The sequence below is a fragment of the Cavia porcellus genome, unplaced genomic scaffold, assembly GCF_034190915.1.
Source record: "Cavia porcellus strain 051 isolate PalLab524CR breed Dunkin Hartley unplaced genomic scaffold, mCavPor4.1 scaffold_18, whole genome shotgun sequence".
NCBI classification, from domain to species: Eukaryota; Metazoa; Chordata; class Mammalia; order Rodentia; family Caviidae; genus Cavia; species Cavia porcellus.
The window spans coordinates 28,013,947-28,030,096 of record NW_026947501.1 but is presented as its reverse complement, the minus strand read 5'-3'; the positions used below and the strand labels follow the sequence as shown (position 1 = coordinate 28,030,096).

Below are 16,150 nucleotides of genomic sequence, written 5' to 3'. Positions count from 1 at the left end.
GGCACAGGAATCTTTATGGCTACTTTATTTGTAATCACTAGAAACTGGAGGCTGCTGAAATGTCCTTGAGTAGGAGAGTGAATAAGCAAACTATGATACATCATACTATGGAATATTATTCGGGGTTAAAAATAAATGAGCTATTAAATCGTGAAAACATATGCATGAAATTTAAATGCATATTGCTAATTGACAGAGCCAGCATTTTGTACTATGTACTATTACTGACTCACTCCTGGACCATGTGTGAAAGTTATATTTGATCATCATTGCTGTGGAAAAGCAAGAATGTAGAGATGGGAACTTAGCTTATTCAAATAGAATTCTAAGTACAACACCTGGGGTACTGGGGCATTGCTGTGACTACCTGACCGTGTGGTTCAGAGGCCTTTAGAAGTGGCTTTCAGGAGGATTTTGGCAAGTTTTGGAGATGCTGGTTGGGGAAGCAGCTCTGGAATGCTGTATGCCAAACCTAATGGGAGATTCTTGTTGGGGCTTCAAAAACCAGAATGTTGAGAGTACTGAAACTGGTAAAGGCTAGGCTCAGGAGGTTTCCGTTACCACGGGTGATGAGATGCTGGATGCATTTCTAGATTCTTGTGCACAATGAAGAATTGGATGTGGCACACGATGGTAAGGTAAAAACAACAAAGTTTAATTAGTCAGTAGTATGCTCAGAGTGAGTGGGCTCATGTTGGTGGAAAAAAATGGCATGAGTGCTGAATGCATTGGGGTTAGGAAGTTAAAATGTTATATTAGATCTAAGGCAGCTCCCATTGGTCTTTTAGAGCATGACAACGTGATAGACAGAGTGCTGAATCATGTCAGCTGTATTTATTGCCCATGTCCTTTCTCCTAATTTCTTCTATTATAATTGAATGTATGAACTTCCATATACATGAACTTTCAGGGAACTCCAAGTGAATAAAGGTTATTACAAATTATGCTGGCGGCTCTGGCACACATGCATCCTGGTGTGGGATTCTGGAATTTTCTAGGGCAGGCTCAGTGTTGTTGTTGTTGCTGTTGTTGTTGTTGTTGTTGTTGTTGTTGTTGTTTTCTTCATCTCTGCTTCCAGGCAGGAAGCCTTAGGACAAAGGTAGGTGGTTGGCCCTGGGCTGTTGCCTAGGTTCAGGTGAATGGAGGAGAGCGGTCCTTTAGCTGTACTATCAATATTAATTGTACTATCTATATTCGTTGGACTCCAGACTATGTGTGTTATCCTCTAGCAGAAAATTTGTCTGCATTTTGTTTGTGTTCAGAGACTTAGTAGGAGACCAAGATTAGGATAGCAGACTAATTAACCTGTCAGAAGAAATTTCACAGCAGACCAACATTCAGGCAGTTAAATAGATATGGGTGGGGCTTTTTAGACAGTCCTACATTGAGAACATAGAACAAACAGCCCAGAAGAATTATTTTAAAATTTTTGAGTTTGGCCAGAAAGGAAGCTACTGGTATAGTGAGGGCCTGCAAAAATGGAGCAGAAGAGAATTTCACAGATGAAAAGATTAGTCTTAACAAGAAGCTAAATACTTTGGAAAAATGACCTGGGGGATGTAAGGAACCAGCATGGCCCCACTCTTTGAAGGCTCAAAATTACAAAAGTGAAAAACTTTGCCTTGTTAAAAGAACCCCAGGGCACTATGTTCCAGAATGGCAGCAGTCTAGGGAGGCAGCCTAGGGAATGGGAATTGATTTTGCAGGATTTTTCAGGATGCTCAGCCAACCAGGCACTTGGGTGCAGCCATGAGCAAGATGCAGAAGGATTTGGCTACAGCTGAAGCTGGTGGCAGATCTTGGTGTGGTGTTAGTTTTACTTGCATGCAAAATGAAAGAATTGTGGGATCATGGAGACTTCCACTCAGACTTCAGCAGGTCTGGGATGCCAGGCAGTGCATGAAGCTGTGAGAGTGAAGCTGGAGGTGCAGTGGAGACCCCAGAATACTGGAAAAGCCAGGAATGTGGGACATCTGAGGAAAGTTGCAAGGAGTGAGCAAAGCCAGCCCAGCAGAAAAGCCATGAGATTACAACTAATGGCAGCATCATAGGGGTGGGATGCCCAAGCCCTTTGGCACTTACTTCTCACTACAGATTGCCCTAGCTGTTAGGCAGGGAACTACAAGATTTAATGTTTGTCCTGTTGGGGTATCTCATTGCTTTCTATCACTGTATTCCTCCATTTTGGAATAAAAATGTTTATCCTGTGCCTTTGTATGTGAACAGTATTTAACTTTCTTTTGAACTTTAAGGGGGTCACAGCTAATAATTTTCCTTAACTTTCAGAGGAGACTTTGGGGTTGGACTTTTCAGCAATGCTAAAACTGTTATGTCTTTGGTAACTCTTAAAGATAGATGAATAGCATTTTTCATAAAGAGATGCCCATGAGTCTTTGGAGATCCAGGGAAAGAATGTTATGGTTCATGTGCTCATAAGGTGGGGCTTTGGTGATGTGATGATACTCATCTGTGCAGGTTAGTCCACTGGTGAGTTGACAGCTGAAAGTGATGCTGGTTGGTGAAGCCTGGTTGGAGGAGGTGGGGCACTGGAGGCGTGACGTGGAAGGATGGATTTCCTTTTCTCCTCCCTTTATCTCTCTTTGCTTCCTGCTGCAATGTCCTGAGCTGTTTCTCCTCTGTTGCACCCCTCTACCGTGCTACTCTGCCTTGGAGCCAGATGACTATGGACTGAAACCTCTACAAACTGTGAGCCAAAATAAGCTTTTTCTCCTTACAGTTGTGGTATTTAGTATTGTGTCTCAGCAACAAGAAAGTAACTAAGACAGTTTCCCTTCCAGCAACTGGAATCTGAGTTGGTTTAGAAATGGAATTCAGTCAAACTCAAGCCCTTGGCCTTTGGCCCTGTCCAGACACCTCCTATCTCACATTTTGCTTCTGTAGCCCCATCTCTTTGTTGGTGGATATTACCAAAAAAATGTCAATGTTTAGTAACTCTATTTCTCCCCTTTATGTGCTGTGTCCACAGACTGCCCTTCCATCCATATCGGACTTCCAGTTCCCAGTTATACTCAAAGAAAAGGTGACCAGAAGGGGCATCTCTCAGGCCTACAAAAAGTCCACTGGGACCATCAATCAGACAAGCCGCAACAGGAACTGACCAGCCCGGGGAGAGGAACTAGCAACAGGGACAGGAACATGGATCTTATCAGCAGGACTCGTGAGTTCCTTGAGGAGCATGTTCTGGGGAGCCATCCTGCTGGCGGGTTTAGGCAGGACGGCAGGGCAGGAGGATTCTCTGGAGAATGTGGATAATGCCCCACATGGCTTAGCCTGCCTCTCTGGCCACTCTGCTCAGCTGCCTGAATCTGCTGTCTTTCTCTGCTGGTTTGAGACCTCCCTTCTAACCCATTGTATGAGGATTTTATAGTTTAATTCTCAGAATTATTCTCATTATTTTTAAATTCCTAAGGGTTCCTAAGAACCAATAATAAACATGTGTTTGCCATGAGGCGTTGTGCTCAGGAAACCATATTCCTCGTTGCATACCTGCACCTTCTCCCTTTCCTTGAGAAGGGAGACAAAAGTGTGTGGTCACCCTGCATGGGAAGGGCCCTTCAGGAGACTTTCCCCAAGACAACAAACCTCCCCAGGCCTTGCAGAAATTACTGGTATGTTAATTAAGTATAAGCATTTTCCTGCTTCCTGTGGAAAGAAAATTATCAATCCTAAGAAGAGTAAACATGTGTGAGACTTTGGGTTAGACTCTAGTACTGGAAGAACACAGAAAAAAGACAAAAAGAACTGAAATCCTTAGAGGATGGCTGTGATATTTTATTTTTCTAGGTTTTAATAATGTATCTGAGGGTATGATTTCACTCTCAGTATACTTGAAATTTGCCTTAAAAAGTTTTTAATTGATTTATATTATATATTTCTACTGTCTTAAACATGGAAAAATGAGTTTATTTTACCATTAACACCTTCAAAAGAGTATCAGATTAGTGACTGCATCTTCTTGTCCCAATAGGAAACCTGATATACCGTCTTCTAAAGGTCATCATAGCCATCTCTAGCCTTCCAGAGCCATGTACATCCCCCTCACTGGCACCAAGTCTCTCAGGGGCTGTGTCTCTGTGAATCAGTGTGTCTTTGTGATAGGTGGAACAACAGGAAATTATTTTTGGGAGTCTGGTGTGGGAGATAAGCTCTGAGTAAATATACACATATATTCACACACAATCATGCGTATATATGTACAAGTGAACGCACACATGAATAGAAGCATTAGAGGCCAGAAGAAAGCAAGCCTGATGGAAGACCTGCTCCCCATGTGAATTCTGGATCCTCACACACACTGACATAGTCTCACCCTACTGCCCCCTTGATGTTCAGGGATGAGGTTGCCCCCTGAAGTGCAAGGTCTTATGTTCCTTCTGAACCAGTGAGGAAAGCACGTTAGAGTTGATACTCTCTGATCAAAAGGATTGGCAGAGGTGACATGACACATTGCAGAAATGGTTATGTACAGCGGATTTTTGGTTGCTTTGGTGGTTTCTGGTTCACTTAAGGGGATATAGGTTTTAAACTAAAAATCAAAGGAGAGAGAATGCAGATTCCTTTGGAATATTTGCACATGGGGCAATACAGTGTTATTCAGCTTTCTAGTGCTAAAAGATCATACCCCAAATCCACGGTTTGAAAGAAGAGAGGTTCAGTTTGCTCATGGTTTCAGTTCCATGGTGGCCTGGGAAACAGTGCAGAATGAGTGAGGGATCAGATATAGACCCCAAGGCTATGCCTCCATCATCTGCCCAGACACACCTACAACTGTGCTTCACCATCCCCAGGGGTGGATTCCAGAGCCAATCAAGTTGAAACTTCAACCCAGCGGCCACAGTTACTGACTTGTCCTAGGCATGGCTATGGGCCAGGGAAAGCCTGAGAGGACAGGAAATTTCAAGCCATGTCTATCAATCTGGAGTAAAGTAAGGCCCACTTTTAAAGGGAAAACAAATTCACACTGTCCCATCAAAAATGGAAGCATATTTGTAGAGCCCCAGGGAACCACCTACCCTAGTGTGAGAAACAGTATCTTAACTAACTAGAGTTTTTATTCCATGAAAGACATCTTACAATTACAAATTATCACCGAAGCAAAGTTTCACCTTTATATTTAATAAAAGAAATCTTTTTAAGATCATCAAAATAGAAACACCAAATTTAAAAGTTCAAGTAGAATCGACCTACCCCTGAAAATAACATGCCAAACCCCAGTGCCAGACATGTTGGTTTCAGGGAGCCACAAAGACTTCTAACAAAGTCGACAGCCATGGTGATGTTTCTGTGGTCCATGGGGGCTGATTTATTTTTTGTCATCCTCCACGGAGTGGCAGAAGGCTGAACCCTCAGCCATTTACTTATTCCAAGCAGAACAGGTGTCAGTGTGGATGCAGGGCTAAACTCTGCTCCTCCCTTCCTATAGCCAGTGCCCCACTGCAGGGGAAATAAGACAGTGCCAGAACAACCGGACTGGCAGCTTTGGATAATTGTCTGACTCTCCTTCCCACCTCCCACATTGTCTTTTTTCTGACCAGGTATGTTTTTATGTTTTTTTTTTTCTCTCTGAGTGTCTTCTTTTTATTTTGTCTTTTTTGAGACAGAATCTCACTATGCAGTTCAGACTAGCCTCACTTTGTAGCCCAGACTGGTCTTGAATTTGAAATGAATCTCGTGCCTCAGCCTCCCAACTGCTTGAATTATAGGCACGCACCACCACCACATCCAGTTTGAATTTTTTTGAGTGTCCCCCCCCTCTGTCTCTCTGTCTCTGTCTCTGTCTCTCTCTCTCTCGATCTCTCTTTTACTTTATCTCTCTCTTTCTTTTTTTCTTCCTTCCTTCTTTTTTTGGTGGGAGCAGGGTCTCACTATTTAGTGCAGACTGACTTTGAACCCATTTATGTATCCTAGACTGTTCTTGAACACATGGCTAGCCTCCTGTCTTAGCCTCCCAAGTGCTGGGGTTACAGGCATGCACCACGATGCCCAGCTGTCCTATATTTCCTACTAATTCATCCAGACAGTCTGGGTAAGGGTCCTAACTGGCCTGACCACATAGTCCTAGTGGGAACTCTCACTTCCGAGAAGGGTATCCTGCAGCATGTGGGTTGGAGGGGTGGATATTGCTGGGCCAAGACATCAGACAGACTATGTAGATGAAGGATTGAGAGAGTAACGGCAAGGATCCCACAGGACAATGTGTGAGCAGAGGCTTTGCACCTGTGAAAGCACCCTGCCATTGATTGTTTACTATAGTTCTGTTAACTAAATGTATAGTATCAATGGTGATAACTAGAAAGTTGGATAAAATGCCAGGTAACTCACTGTTATTCTTTTCAAAGAGACCCACAAAGGCACCTTTAATATACAGTCATACCTTGGTATTGACTGATTTGAGACTTATCAAACTTGATACTTAATGCATTTTGACTCCAAACTTTTGTCACAGTATCCATCGTTTGTTTAGTGCTGGACATGTAACCTAGAACTTATCAGTGATGATTGCCTTGTGACTCATTACCCTTTCCAGCCACAATATATTCAGCATTCCTCATTTTTGGTATTTGTTGCACCTTTCTGAATGAATTAATGACAAGTGCCCAGGTGGACTCAGTATGCTGTAGGGTTCCTGCCCACCAGAATGGTTTTGAAATATGCAGCCATCTGTCTGACAGGTTAGCTATGGTGCAGGCTTGCATTTCTATATTTTTCTATGAGATTCCAGTACATCTGGGTAAAAATTCTACTGTCCTAAAAGAAATTTGAGGCTTCCCTGAATCACATACAGACCTACAGAATCTTGTGAAATTCCTGCAATAGTTAAAGCCCAGGCAACTTCTAGCTCTTTTTTTTTATTTAAAGAGAGAAGAAAAAAAAAAAAAAAAGAAAGGACATTAAAAAAAACAATGCAGTAAAAGGGTACAAATAATACAGTATTTCAAGAAAAAAATATATACAGTACGAAATCACCAGTTAATAGGTTACATATTATCTTCCCAGAAACAGTTGTCCATATCACTAAATTAAAGCACATAAAGTAGACATTCATACAGTGAAATTGGAGACAGTTCAGTTCAATGATCCAACAAAAGCTCAGTTATATGGTTTTCCATCCTACACACTCGAACATACCCGCGGTTATATCCCTTAGTCCACCTTACTTTCCTCTCTTTTTTACAGTAACAATTAGACTTTTAGGGTTTATTACTCTCATGGTTCTTATTACTTTTTTGAAGAGAATAAAACCAAATGTTACTAAGCAAAACAGAGTCAGTTAGAACAGAAGGACGGGCATAGCACATGATGCAGAAACAGAATACCAGGTGATCAAAAGTGGTTACCATTGTGCCTCTTGCTATTTTTAAATTGAGTTGTCTATATCATCAGGTATAATAGAATTGATCAAAACAGTACAGAACAAAACCAATCAAGTTCTAGCTCTTGGTCCTCCAACAGGTAAAGGGTAGTTAAGAGACCAGTCCTGGGTTCCTGGTCATTCTTGTGATGACTCTGTGCCCTATGAATGGAAACCAACTACTTATTTCAGAATTGTACTCTGGATCATCACAGAGCCTCTAAGAGAAAACCACTTGCAGTTGGGGAAGGCAGAGCCACAAACAGATAAGCGTAAATCTGTGTGAGTACAGTGATGGGGGCTGCACAGGGAATGATGGGAGGAGCAATAAGAGGTTACACACAAGCCTAGGCAGGGAGGGTGATGGCGGGCACAACACAGTCTTCCCAGAGTGTGTGATACCTGTGAGTGTTGACTGATGAGTGAAGATTAGCTAACGAGGGTGGCTAGACCAATTAAAGAAAAGGAAATTCATACGTACCTCTTCTCTAGGGTTAGGATTGAGGTATAATTGACAAGTATAAATTGGATATTTAAGTACAAAATGTGATGATTTGGTGGATGTCTAACTTGTGAAAGGTAATTAACACATCCATCATCTCACATAGATAATTCTTTGTGTGTGTGGTAAGAGCACAGTAGATCTGACTTCACAGATTTCAAATACAGAGCGCAGTGTTATTACTCTGGTCATCATGCTGACATCTTGTGGTTTTGATTTGCAGCTCAGTGATGTTGAACAGATTTTCATATACCTATTGGCCATTCATATGATTTCTTTTGGAATAAAATGTCTATTGAGGTGTTTTGCCATTTTAAAATCAGATTGTTCATGGTTTTAACATTAAATTGTATATGCTGGGAAGTTAACTCAGTGGCACAGTGCCTGCCTGGCAAGTGCAAGGTCCAGTTAAAAAAAAACTTTAAATACTAAGGTGTATGAATTCCTTACATATTAGATACATGGTTTATTTCCTCTTATTTTGTAGAATAATTTTGTTAATTGTTACCTTTGCTAGGTAAAAACTTTTTAATTAGATGTAGAGCCCCTCTCTGCCACCTTGGTGACTGCCCTTTTTGTGTAAAATCCAACAAAACATTGCTAGGACTAATGTCAAGGAGGTTTTTCTGTTTTCTTTTTAGTTTTATGGTTTTGAGTCTTACATTTAAGTCTTTAATCCAGGTTGAGTTAATTTTTGTAAATGTCGTGAGAAATATGTCCAACTTCATTCGTTTTTTCTTTTACAAAAAAGTAAAACAAAATTTCATAACAATGATATGACAATAGTTAACACACTGTTTATTGTTATCTTCAAAGTAGTTACTCAGAGTACAAGACACAGACAAAAAAAGATTCTCTCTTATAAAGAATAAAGAAACAGATATTAGCACAACGGTCCTTTTCAGTGAACTAAGAGAAACTAGAAGAGTAAATGAGTTAAATTAGTGTATGCTTGGGGAACCACCTGAACCTTTCTTTACTTCATATTCATCTATCTTGTATTTTGCTCATTTGCATATATTTTTTCTCATATAAGAGAAACCTTTTGATTTTTAAGCTTGTGTGTCTGACTTAACATTATGTTTTCAAATTGCATCCACTTACTCTTCAAGTTTATCTTTCTGTAATCCCAGCATTCAAGAGGTTGAGGCAGGAGGATCACAATGAGTTCAAGGCCAAGCTAGGCTACATAGTGAACTCAAGGCCAGCCTAAACTACATAAGGAGGCCTCGTCTCAAGAAAACCAAAATGAAATTGTGCTGCTACAGACATGAGTATGCATTTATTCTTGTAATATAATGATTTTAGCTCTTTTGGAAAGATACTTAAAAGAGGATAGCTGGGTCAAATGGAACTTCTATTTCTAGTTTTTTGAGGTGTCCCCATCCTGATTTCCACAGTGGTTGCACTATTTTGCATTCCCATCAACAATGTAGAAGAGTTCCTTTTTCTCCACATCCTGGCCAGTATTTATCATTCTATTTTTTGATGATAGCAATTCTTTGTGGGGTAAAATGATGTTTCAAAGTAGTTTTAATTTGCATTTTTTGAATGGCTTGTGAGCAGTGTTGAACAGTTTTTCATACATTTATTGGTCATATGTACTTCTTCTTCTGAGAACTATTCATTTTGATTGTCCATTTTTTGATTGGGTCTTTTATTTTGGGAAATTTAAAATTTTTTTGTCTTTTTCATTTTTTATCGGTACAAGGGATCGAACTCACGACCACCTGATTGCAAGGCAGGTGCTTATGCCGTTGAGCTAAATTCCCAGCCCTGGGAAATTTAATTTTTTAAGTTCATTACATATTCTAGATGTTAGTCCTCTGTCCAAGGAATAGGTAGCAAAAAATTTTTCTCATTCTGTTTGTTGTCTCTTTACTCTGATTGTTGTTTCCTTTTCTGTGCAGAAGCTTTGTAATTTGATATTGTGATTTTCTGACACCCGATATTATTTATTTTTTCTTTTTTTTTTTTTTTGTCCCAGAGATTGAACTCATGACCTCATGCTTGCCAGGCAGGCACTTTTGTCACTGAGCTAAATCCCTGGCACGATATTATTTCTTATGTCATTGGAGTTCTATTAAAAAAGTCCTTGGCTATACATATGTCTATCAAGTTGTACTTTTGTCTTCAGCAGATTAAATGTTTATGTTTTAACATTCAGATCTCTTTTTAAAATTTTATTTAAGGAGAAAAAGAAAAAAAAAACAGAAAAAGGGTACAAGTTATACAGAATTTCAAAAAAGATAAACAGTAGGAAATCACTAGTTAATAGATTACATATTGTCATCTTAGAAATACTTGTTCAAGTTACAAAATTAAAGCATATAAAGTGGACTTTCAAACAGTGAGACTGAAAACAGTTCTGTTCAATGACCCAACAAAAACTGAGTAATATGGTTATGTTATACACTTATATATACATGCAATTATATCCTTTAGAGCATTTTCTTTTCCTCTCTTTTTTACAATGACAATTACATATTTTGGGTTTTATTACTCCCACAGTTCTTATTAATTTTTTTTGAAGAGAATAAAACCAAATGTGACATAACAAAACAGAGTCAGTCAAATCAAAAGGATGGACATAGTACATAATATAAAAGCAGAATACAAGGTGGTCAACGATAGTTACCATAATGCCTGTTGCTATCTTAAAAAGAATTGCCTATATTATCAGTTATAATAAAATTGAACAAAACAGTAAAGAACAAAACCAATAAAACCAAAACATTGGAGACATTACAGGTCTTCAAAAGAAGATAATAGTCAAGCCAGAATGGGCATCATAGTGAATCTTATTGTCTTCACAGTTGTTGCCTATACTCTCAAACTTGGTACTATCAAGCAAAACAGAATAGAGTAAAATCAGTCAAAACAAGATGGTAAGAGCAATACAGGATTTCAAATCAAGTTAATAGGAAATCGAAGTGGGTTTCTATAATATATCCTGATATTATTTATTTATTTTTTCCCTTAATTAAAGAGATTTTTTAAAAAAAGGAGATTGAGATAAAAGAGGACATAACAACAAAACAGCACAGGTCAGAACATAACCATTTAAGCAAAACAGTGTTTCACCACAAGATATCCTGACATAAAAGTAGTTACCATAGTGTCTCTTTCCTTGAAATCTTTGAGTATAACTTTGTATACTGTAGCATCAAACATATCAAGACAATGTAAAACCATTCAAGAGAATGACAGTATTACAGGGTATTTAGAACCAACTAACAGAAAATGAACAAAGGTTTCTGTATTATCTCCTTGTCTATAAAAGTTTTTGTTTATTATCACATATAATAAAATCCAATAAGATACAACCTGTTAAGACTGATGGAGACAGAAGAACAAAAGCTTGATGGGACTTCAAAACAAGATGATATTAAATCAGCCCTAGCCATTATGATGTCTTGTTTTCTCCAAAATAGCTGTTCCTACCATCCAACCTTCTCTGCCTCATTTCTGTTGAGTTCTTTTTCTGTCATTAGTTGTCAGTTTGTCTTCTTCATTTCACTTTCTGCTCCATTCATTGTGGCCTCTCTGCCACTGTTTCTGGAATCTTGGTATTTTTCTCTTTTAGAATGTCCTGCAGTATTCTCTGTAGAGTTGAATTGGTGGTTGCAAATTCCCCTAGTTTCTCTTTATCCTGGAAGCACCTTGTTTCTCCATTAATTTCTAGGGACAGTTGTGCAGGATATATCAATCTTGGCTGGAGGTTATTGTCTTTCAAAGCTTGAATTATTTCCCCCCACGCTCTTCGTGATTTGATGGTTTGTGCCAAGAAGTCTGCTGTAATTCTGATGGGTGTTCCCTTGTAAGTGATCTGTTTCTTGTCTCTGACAGCTTTTAATATTCTGTTCTTATATTGGATTTCTGGAATTTTGATTATTATATGCCTGGGTGTAGTTCTGTTTGGGTTGTAGGTAGCTGGGGTCCTTTATGCCTCATAGATCTGAGTATCTTTACCTTTTCCCATATTAGGGAAGTTCTCCTGGATTATTTCTGTCAATAGCCTTTGCAGTTCATTTGTTTGAATCCCTGCTTCTTCCTTTACATTCTTAATTCTTAAGTTATAGATCCTCTTATCATCTTCTAGTCTTTGTATTGTTACTGCTTGTTTCCTCATTATTTTTAAGAAGTTTTTCCTTTCACGCTCCCACTTTACAGTCTGTCCTCCAGTTCAGATAATCTATCCTTAGTTTCTTTCAAGCTGTTATGCCAGCTTTCGATAGAGTTTTTAGTTTCCTCGTAATCTCTTTGCATCTGCTTCATGCATTCTACGTTTTCTCTATTTTCTCCATCAAGCAATTCTCTCCTTTTTTTGTTCTTCCATTCCACCATCTGTTTTTTTTGGGGGGGTGCTTAGCATTTCTCTAACTATTCTACTTATATCTTGCTTTATTTCATTAAATACTTCACTTTTGAACTCGTCTATGAGGCTCTGGAGATATTGCTTTATGTCTATTGGTGCCATGTCTGATATTGCATGTTTTCTGTCCTCATTCTCCTTTGCATTTACCTTTCCTGGATCAGTGTTCTCAGGATTGGGGACTGAGGACCCTTTCTTTCTTTCTTTCTTTCTTTTTTTTTTTTTTTTTTTTTTTTGTCTTTTTCATTTTTATCGGTACCGGGGATCAAACTCATGACTTCCTGCTTGCAAGGCAGGCACTTATGCCACTGAGCTAAATCCCCAGTCCCTTAGGACCCTTTCTTGTTGCTCCCTCTTCCCATACTTTTTGTTCCTTCCTATAAGCATATATAGGAGGCCAAGTTTCTTGCTTTGTTGGTTACAGTTTGGTTGAATCAGTTCCCGCTCTCTGCAGTGTACTAGGGAGACACAGACCTGGGCAGCCTATGCTGGGCCCACCCCTCCAGGTCAGTCAACCTGCTGAAGGCTTCACTGCATTAGGGTGCACTGCCAGACATAGGGACCTGGTTTGGGCTAGCCTACTGGGTCTTAGTCCGTGGCATCACCCAGGTCAAGCACTCCCCACCAATCCCGCTTGGGAGGGGAATATGTGACTGAAGTCACTGCAGCATCCTGTTCTGGCTTGTCTGCCTGGTCCCACAATGTCCTCTGTTGGAGCCTCCTAGCCTATGGAAGGGTCCCCATTCCTCTCATTCACCACAGGTCGATACAGAGCTCCCCGCCAGCTTTGCTCTCAATTTGGTTCACGGATTCTGCTCTCAGAGCTTTTGCGTGTCTCTCTCCCTGCCCTGCCGATTCAGATGCAGCAGCGGCAGCAGGAAATTCAATTCATGGTTTCCAGAGGCACGGATTCCAGCTTTGGCACTGAGACTTTAGCTGTTCCAGTTGTAGCACTGAGATTGCATTTCCAGTAGGTTTCTCTTAGCTTTAGTTCGTTCCTGGGTCAGCAGGGTATATTTCACCCTGCTTAGAACTCCCCACAATGCACCATTCCTGGAATCTAAGCTGGCTATCTCAGAGAGCCTCCATAGCTGCTATCTATCCACCATGTTCTCCTGGAAGTCCAACATTTAGACCTTTGATTCATTTTGATTTTAGTTTAACACAGGATGAGATATAAGAGTCTAGACTCAGACTTCTGCATGTGGATATCCATTTTCCCCACCACCATTTATTAAAGAGGTTATCTTTTCTCTAGTGTACTTTTTTTGCCCCTTTATTAAAAATCAAATAACTGTATGTGCTGGCTTTGTTTCTGCTTCCTCTATTATGTTCCATTGATCCACATGCCTGTTTTTGTATCAGTACCATGCTGTTCATTTTATTTTCTCAAAGAAAATGATTCTATTGATACATATTGGGTGAAAATGATGATCACATTCATCATAGGGAGTTTGTACCTGTACATGCTGTAACTTGATTCTGTTTTTCCCTATCCACTACCCTCTCCTCAGCCCCTCTTCCACTCCTCATTTCCAAAGTTTTGTTTCAATTTTTTCTTCTTTTCACATTTTTTTTTTACTTTTGTCTTCCTTTCTTTCCCCTCCTCCCCACCTGTTCCCTTTCCCACTTGAAATTTTCTTCCTATTTCACAATATCTGTTATACTTTTTGGTCCTTATTTACACCCTCAGTTTCTCACACCAGAGAAACATTGTGGGAATTACCCATGTGTTTCCAATTTATTTCACTTATATGTATAATCTAAAGGTGCATCCATTTACCTAAAATATCTCAAGCTTATCCTTCTTTATGTTAGAGTAGTACTCTATTATATATATATATATATATATATCACATCTTTGAACAGGGATTTAGCTCAGTGGCATAAGTGCCTGCCTGGCAAGCGCAAGGTGTGAATTTAGTCCATCTCTGGTACCAAACAAAACAAAACAAAACAGCACATCTTTATCCACTCACAAGTTGATGGGCATTTGGGCTTTTTCCAAAATTTAGCTATTATAAACTCTACTTCTATAAGTGTAACTGTGCATATATCACTGTGGTATGATGCTTTTACTTCTTTTGGGAAGATACCGAGAAGGGGAACAGCTGGGTCAAATGAGACCTCTAGTCCTAGTTTTTTTGAGGAAACTTTACATTGATTTCCACAGTGGTTGCACCAGTCTACACAGTTACCAACAGCGGAAAAGTATTCTTTTTTCTCCACAGGCCTGCCAGCCTTTGTTCTTGGTTGACTTCATGATAATAACCATTCTTTCTGATGTGAGATGGCATCTCAGTGTTGTTTTAATTTGCATTCACAAATGACCAATGATATTGAACATTTTTTCATACATTTATTTTCATTTCTATTTCTTCATCTGAGAAGTGTCTGTTCATTTCAGATGCCCATTTTTGCATTGGGTCTTTAAATTGAGGGGTGGGGCTCTGATGTGTTTGTGTTTTTTGTAGATAGTAATCCTTTGTTTGAGGAACAGCTGGTAAAATGTTTCCAATACTGTAGGTTGTCTCTTCTCTCTGTTGGTAATTTCTCATGCTGTGTAAAAGCTTTTTCATACAGTGAGATCCCAGTTGTTATTTGTGATAATTCCTGTGTGATTGGAGTTTTGTTCAATAAGTCTTTGCCTACATCAATGTCTTCAAGAGTTCTACCTTTTCTATCTTCCAGCAGATTTAGTGTTTCTGTTTTAATATTTAGGACTTTGATACATTTCAATTTTAGTTTTGAGTATGGTAAAAGATACAGGTCTAATTTTAATCTTCAACATGTAGAGAGCCAGTTTTTCAGCACCGTTTTTTGTTATTGTTTTTGTTTCCTTTTTATTGGTACCGGGGATCGAACTCACGACTGCCTGCTTTCAAGGCCGGCGCTTATGCCGCTGAGCTAAACCCCCAGCCCCAGCACTGTTTTTTAAAGAGGCTTATCGTCCTTCCTGTAAATGTGCTTGGCACCTTTGTCAAAGATAAGGTGACTATGTCTAGAGTTGTTTCTGCATCTTCTAATCTGTCCCGCTGATCTATGGGTTTGTTTTTTGCCAGTACCATGCTGTTTTTCTTTTTTTTTTTTTTTTTTTCAAATCATAATAGCTTTGTAGTATAATTTCAATTCAGGGATTGTTATGACCCCAACTTGCCTTTGTTGTCCAGATTTTCTAGGTCTCTGCTAGTTTCAAATGAATTTTAAGATTGTTTTTTCTAATCCTATGAGATATGCTGTTGAAATTTTGATTTGGATTGCATTAAATCTAACAATTTTATAAATATGGCTATTTTCACTATATTTGATTCCTCCTACTCAAGAGCAAGGAATATCTTTTCATTTTCTGATATCCTTTTCAATCTCCTTTTTCAGAGTACTGTAGTCTTCAATGTAGAGGTCTTTTACTTCCTTTGTTAGATCAATTCCTAGGTATTCATTTTTTTGGATGTTATTTTGAAAGGTGTTGTTCCCCTAATTTCTCTCTCAGTGAGTTTTCTATTCATGTACAGGAAGGCTATTAATTTTTGAATGTTGATTTTGTATCCAGTTACTCTACTGAAATTAATTATTAAATCTAGAAGTCTTTTGATAGAGCTTTTGAGATCTTCTGTGTAAAATATCTTATCATCTGCAGATAATGGTAACATTTTCCTTTCCTATCATGTTTATTTCTTTTATTTCTTTCTCTTGTCTAATTGCTCTGGCAATTATAGTTTCCAGAACTATAAATAAGAGTGATGGCAGTGGACCACTGTTATTCAATATAGTTCCTGTCTTGTTTGATTTTAGAGTGAAAGCTCTCAGTTTTTGTCTGTTTAATATAATGTTGACTGTTGGTTGTCATAGATGACTTTTATTAGATTGAGATAAACACCCATCTATTCCAATTTTCTGTAAG

At 39.0% G+C, this 16,150-nt stretch overlaps 1 protein-coding gene across 2 annotated transcripts in view; it reads left to right on the top strand.

Annotated features, from left to right (window-relative positions):
• Nucleotides 1–16,150, top strand: part of Slc4a5 (solute carrier family 4 member 5) — a 113,376-nt gene that overhangs the window by 28,119 nt on the left and 69,107 nt on the right. For both annotated transcript variants that reach the window (XM_063229609.1, XM_063229611.1), the window contains one exon: nt 2,987–3,178. In XM_063229609.1, the coding sequence (XP_063085679.1) occupies nt 2,987–3,178 (192 nt within the window). The remainder of the gene's footprint in view (nt 1–2,986; nt 3,179–16,150) is intronic.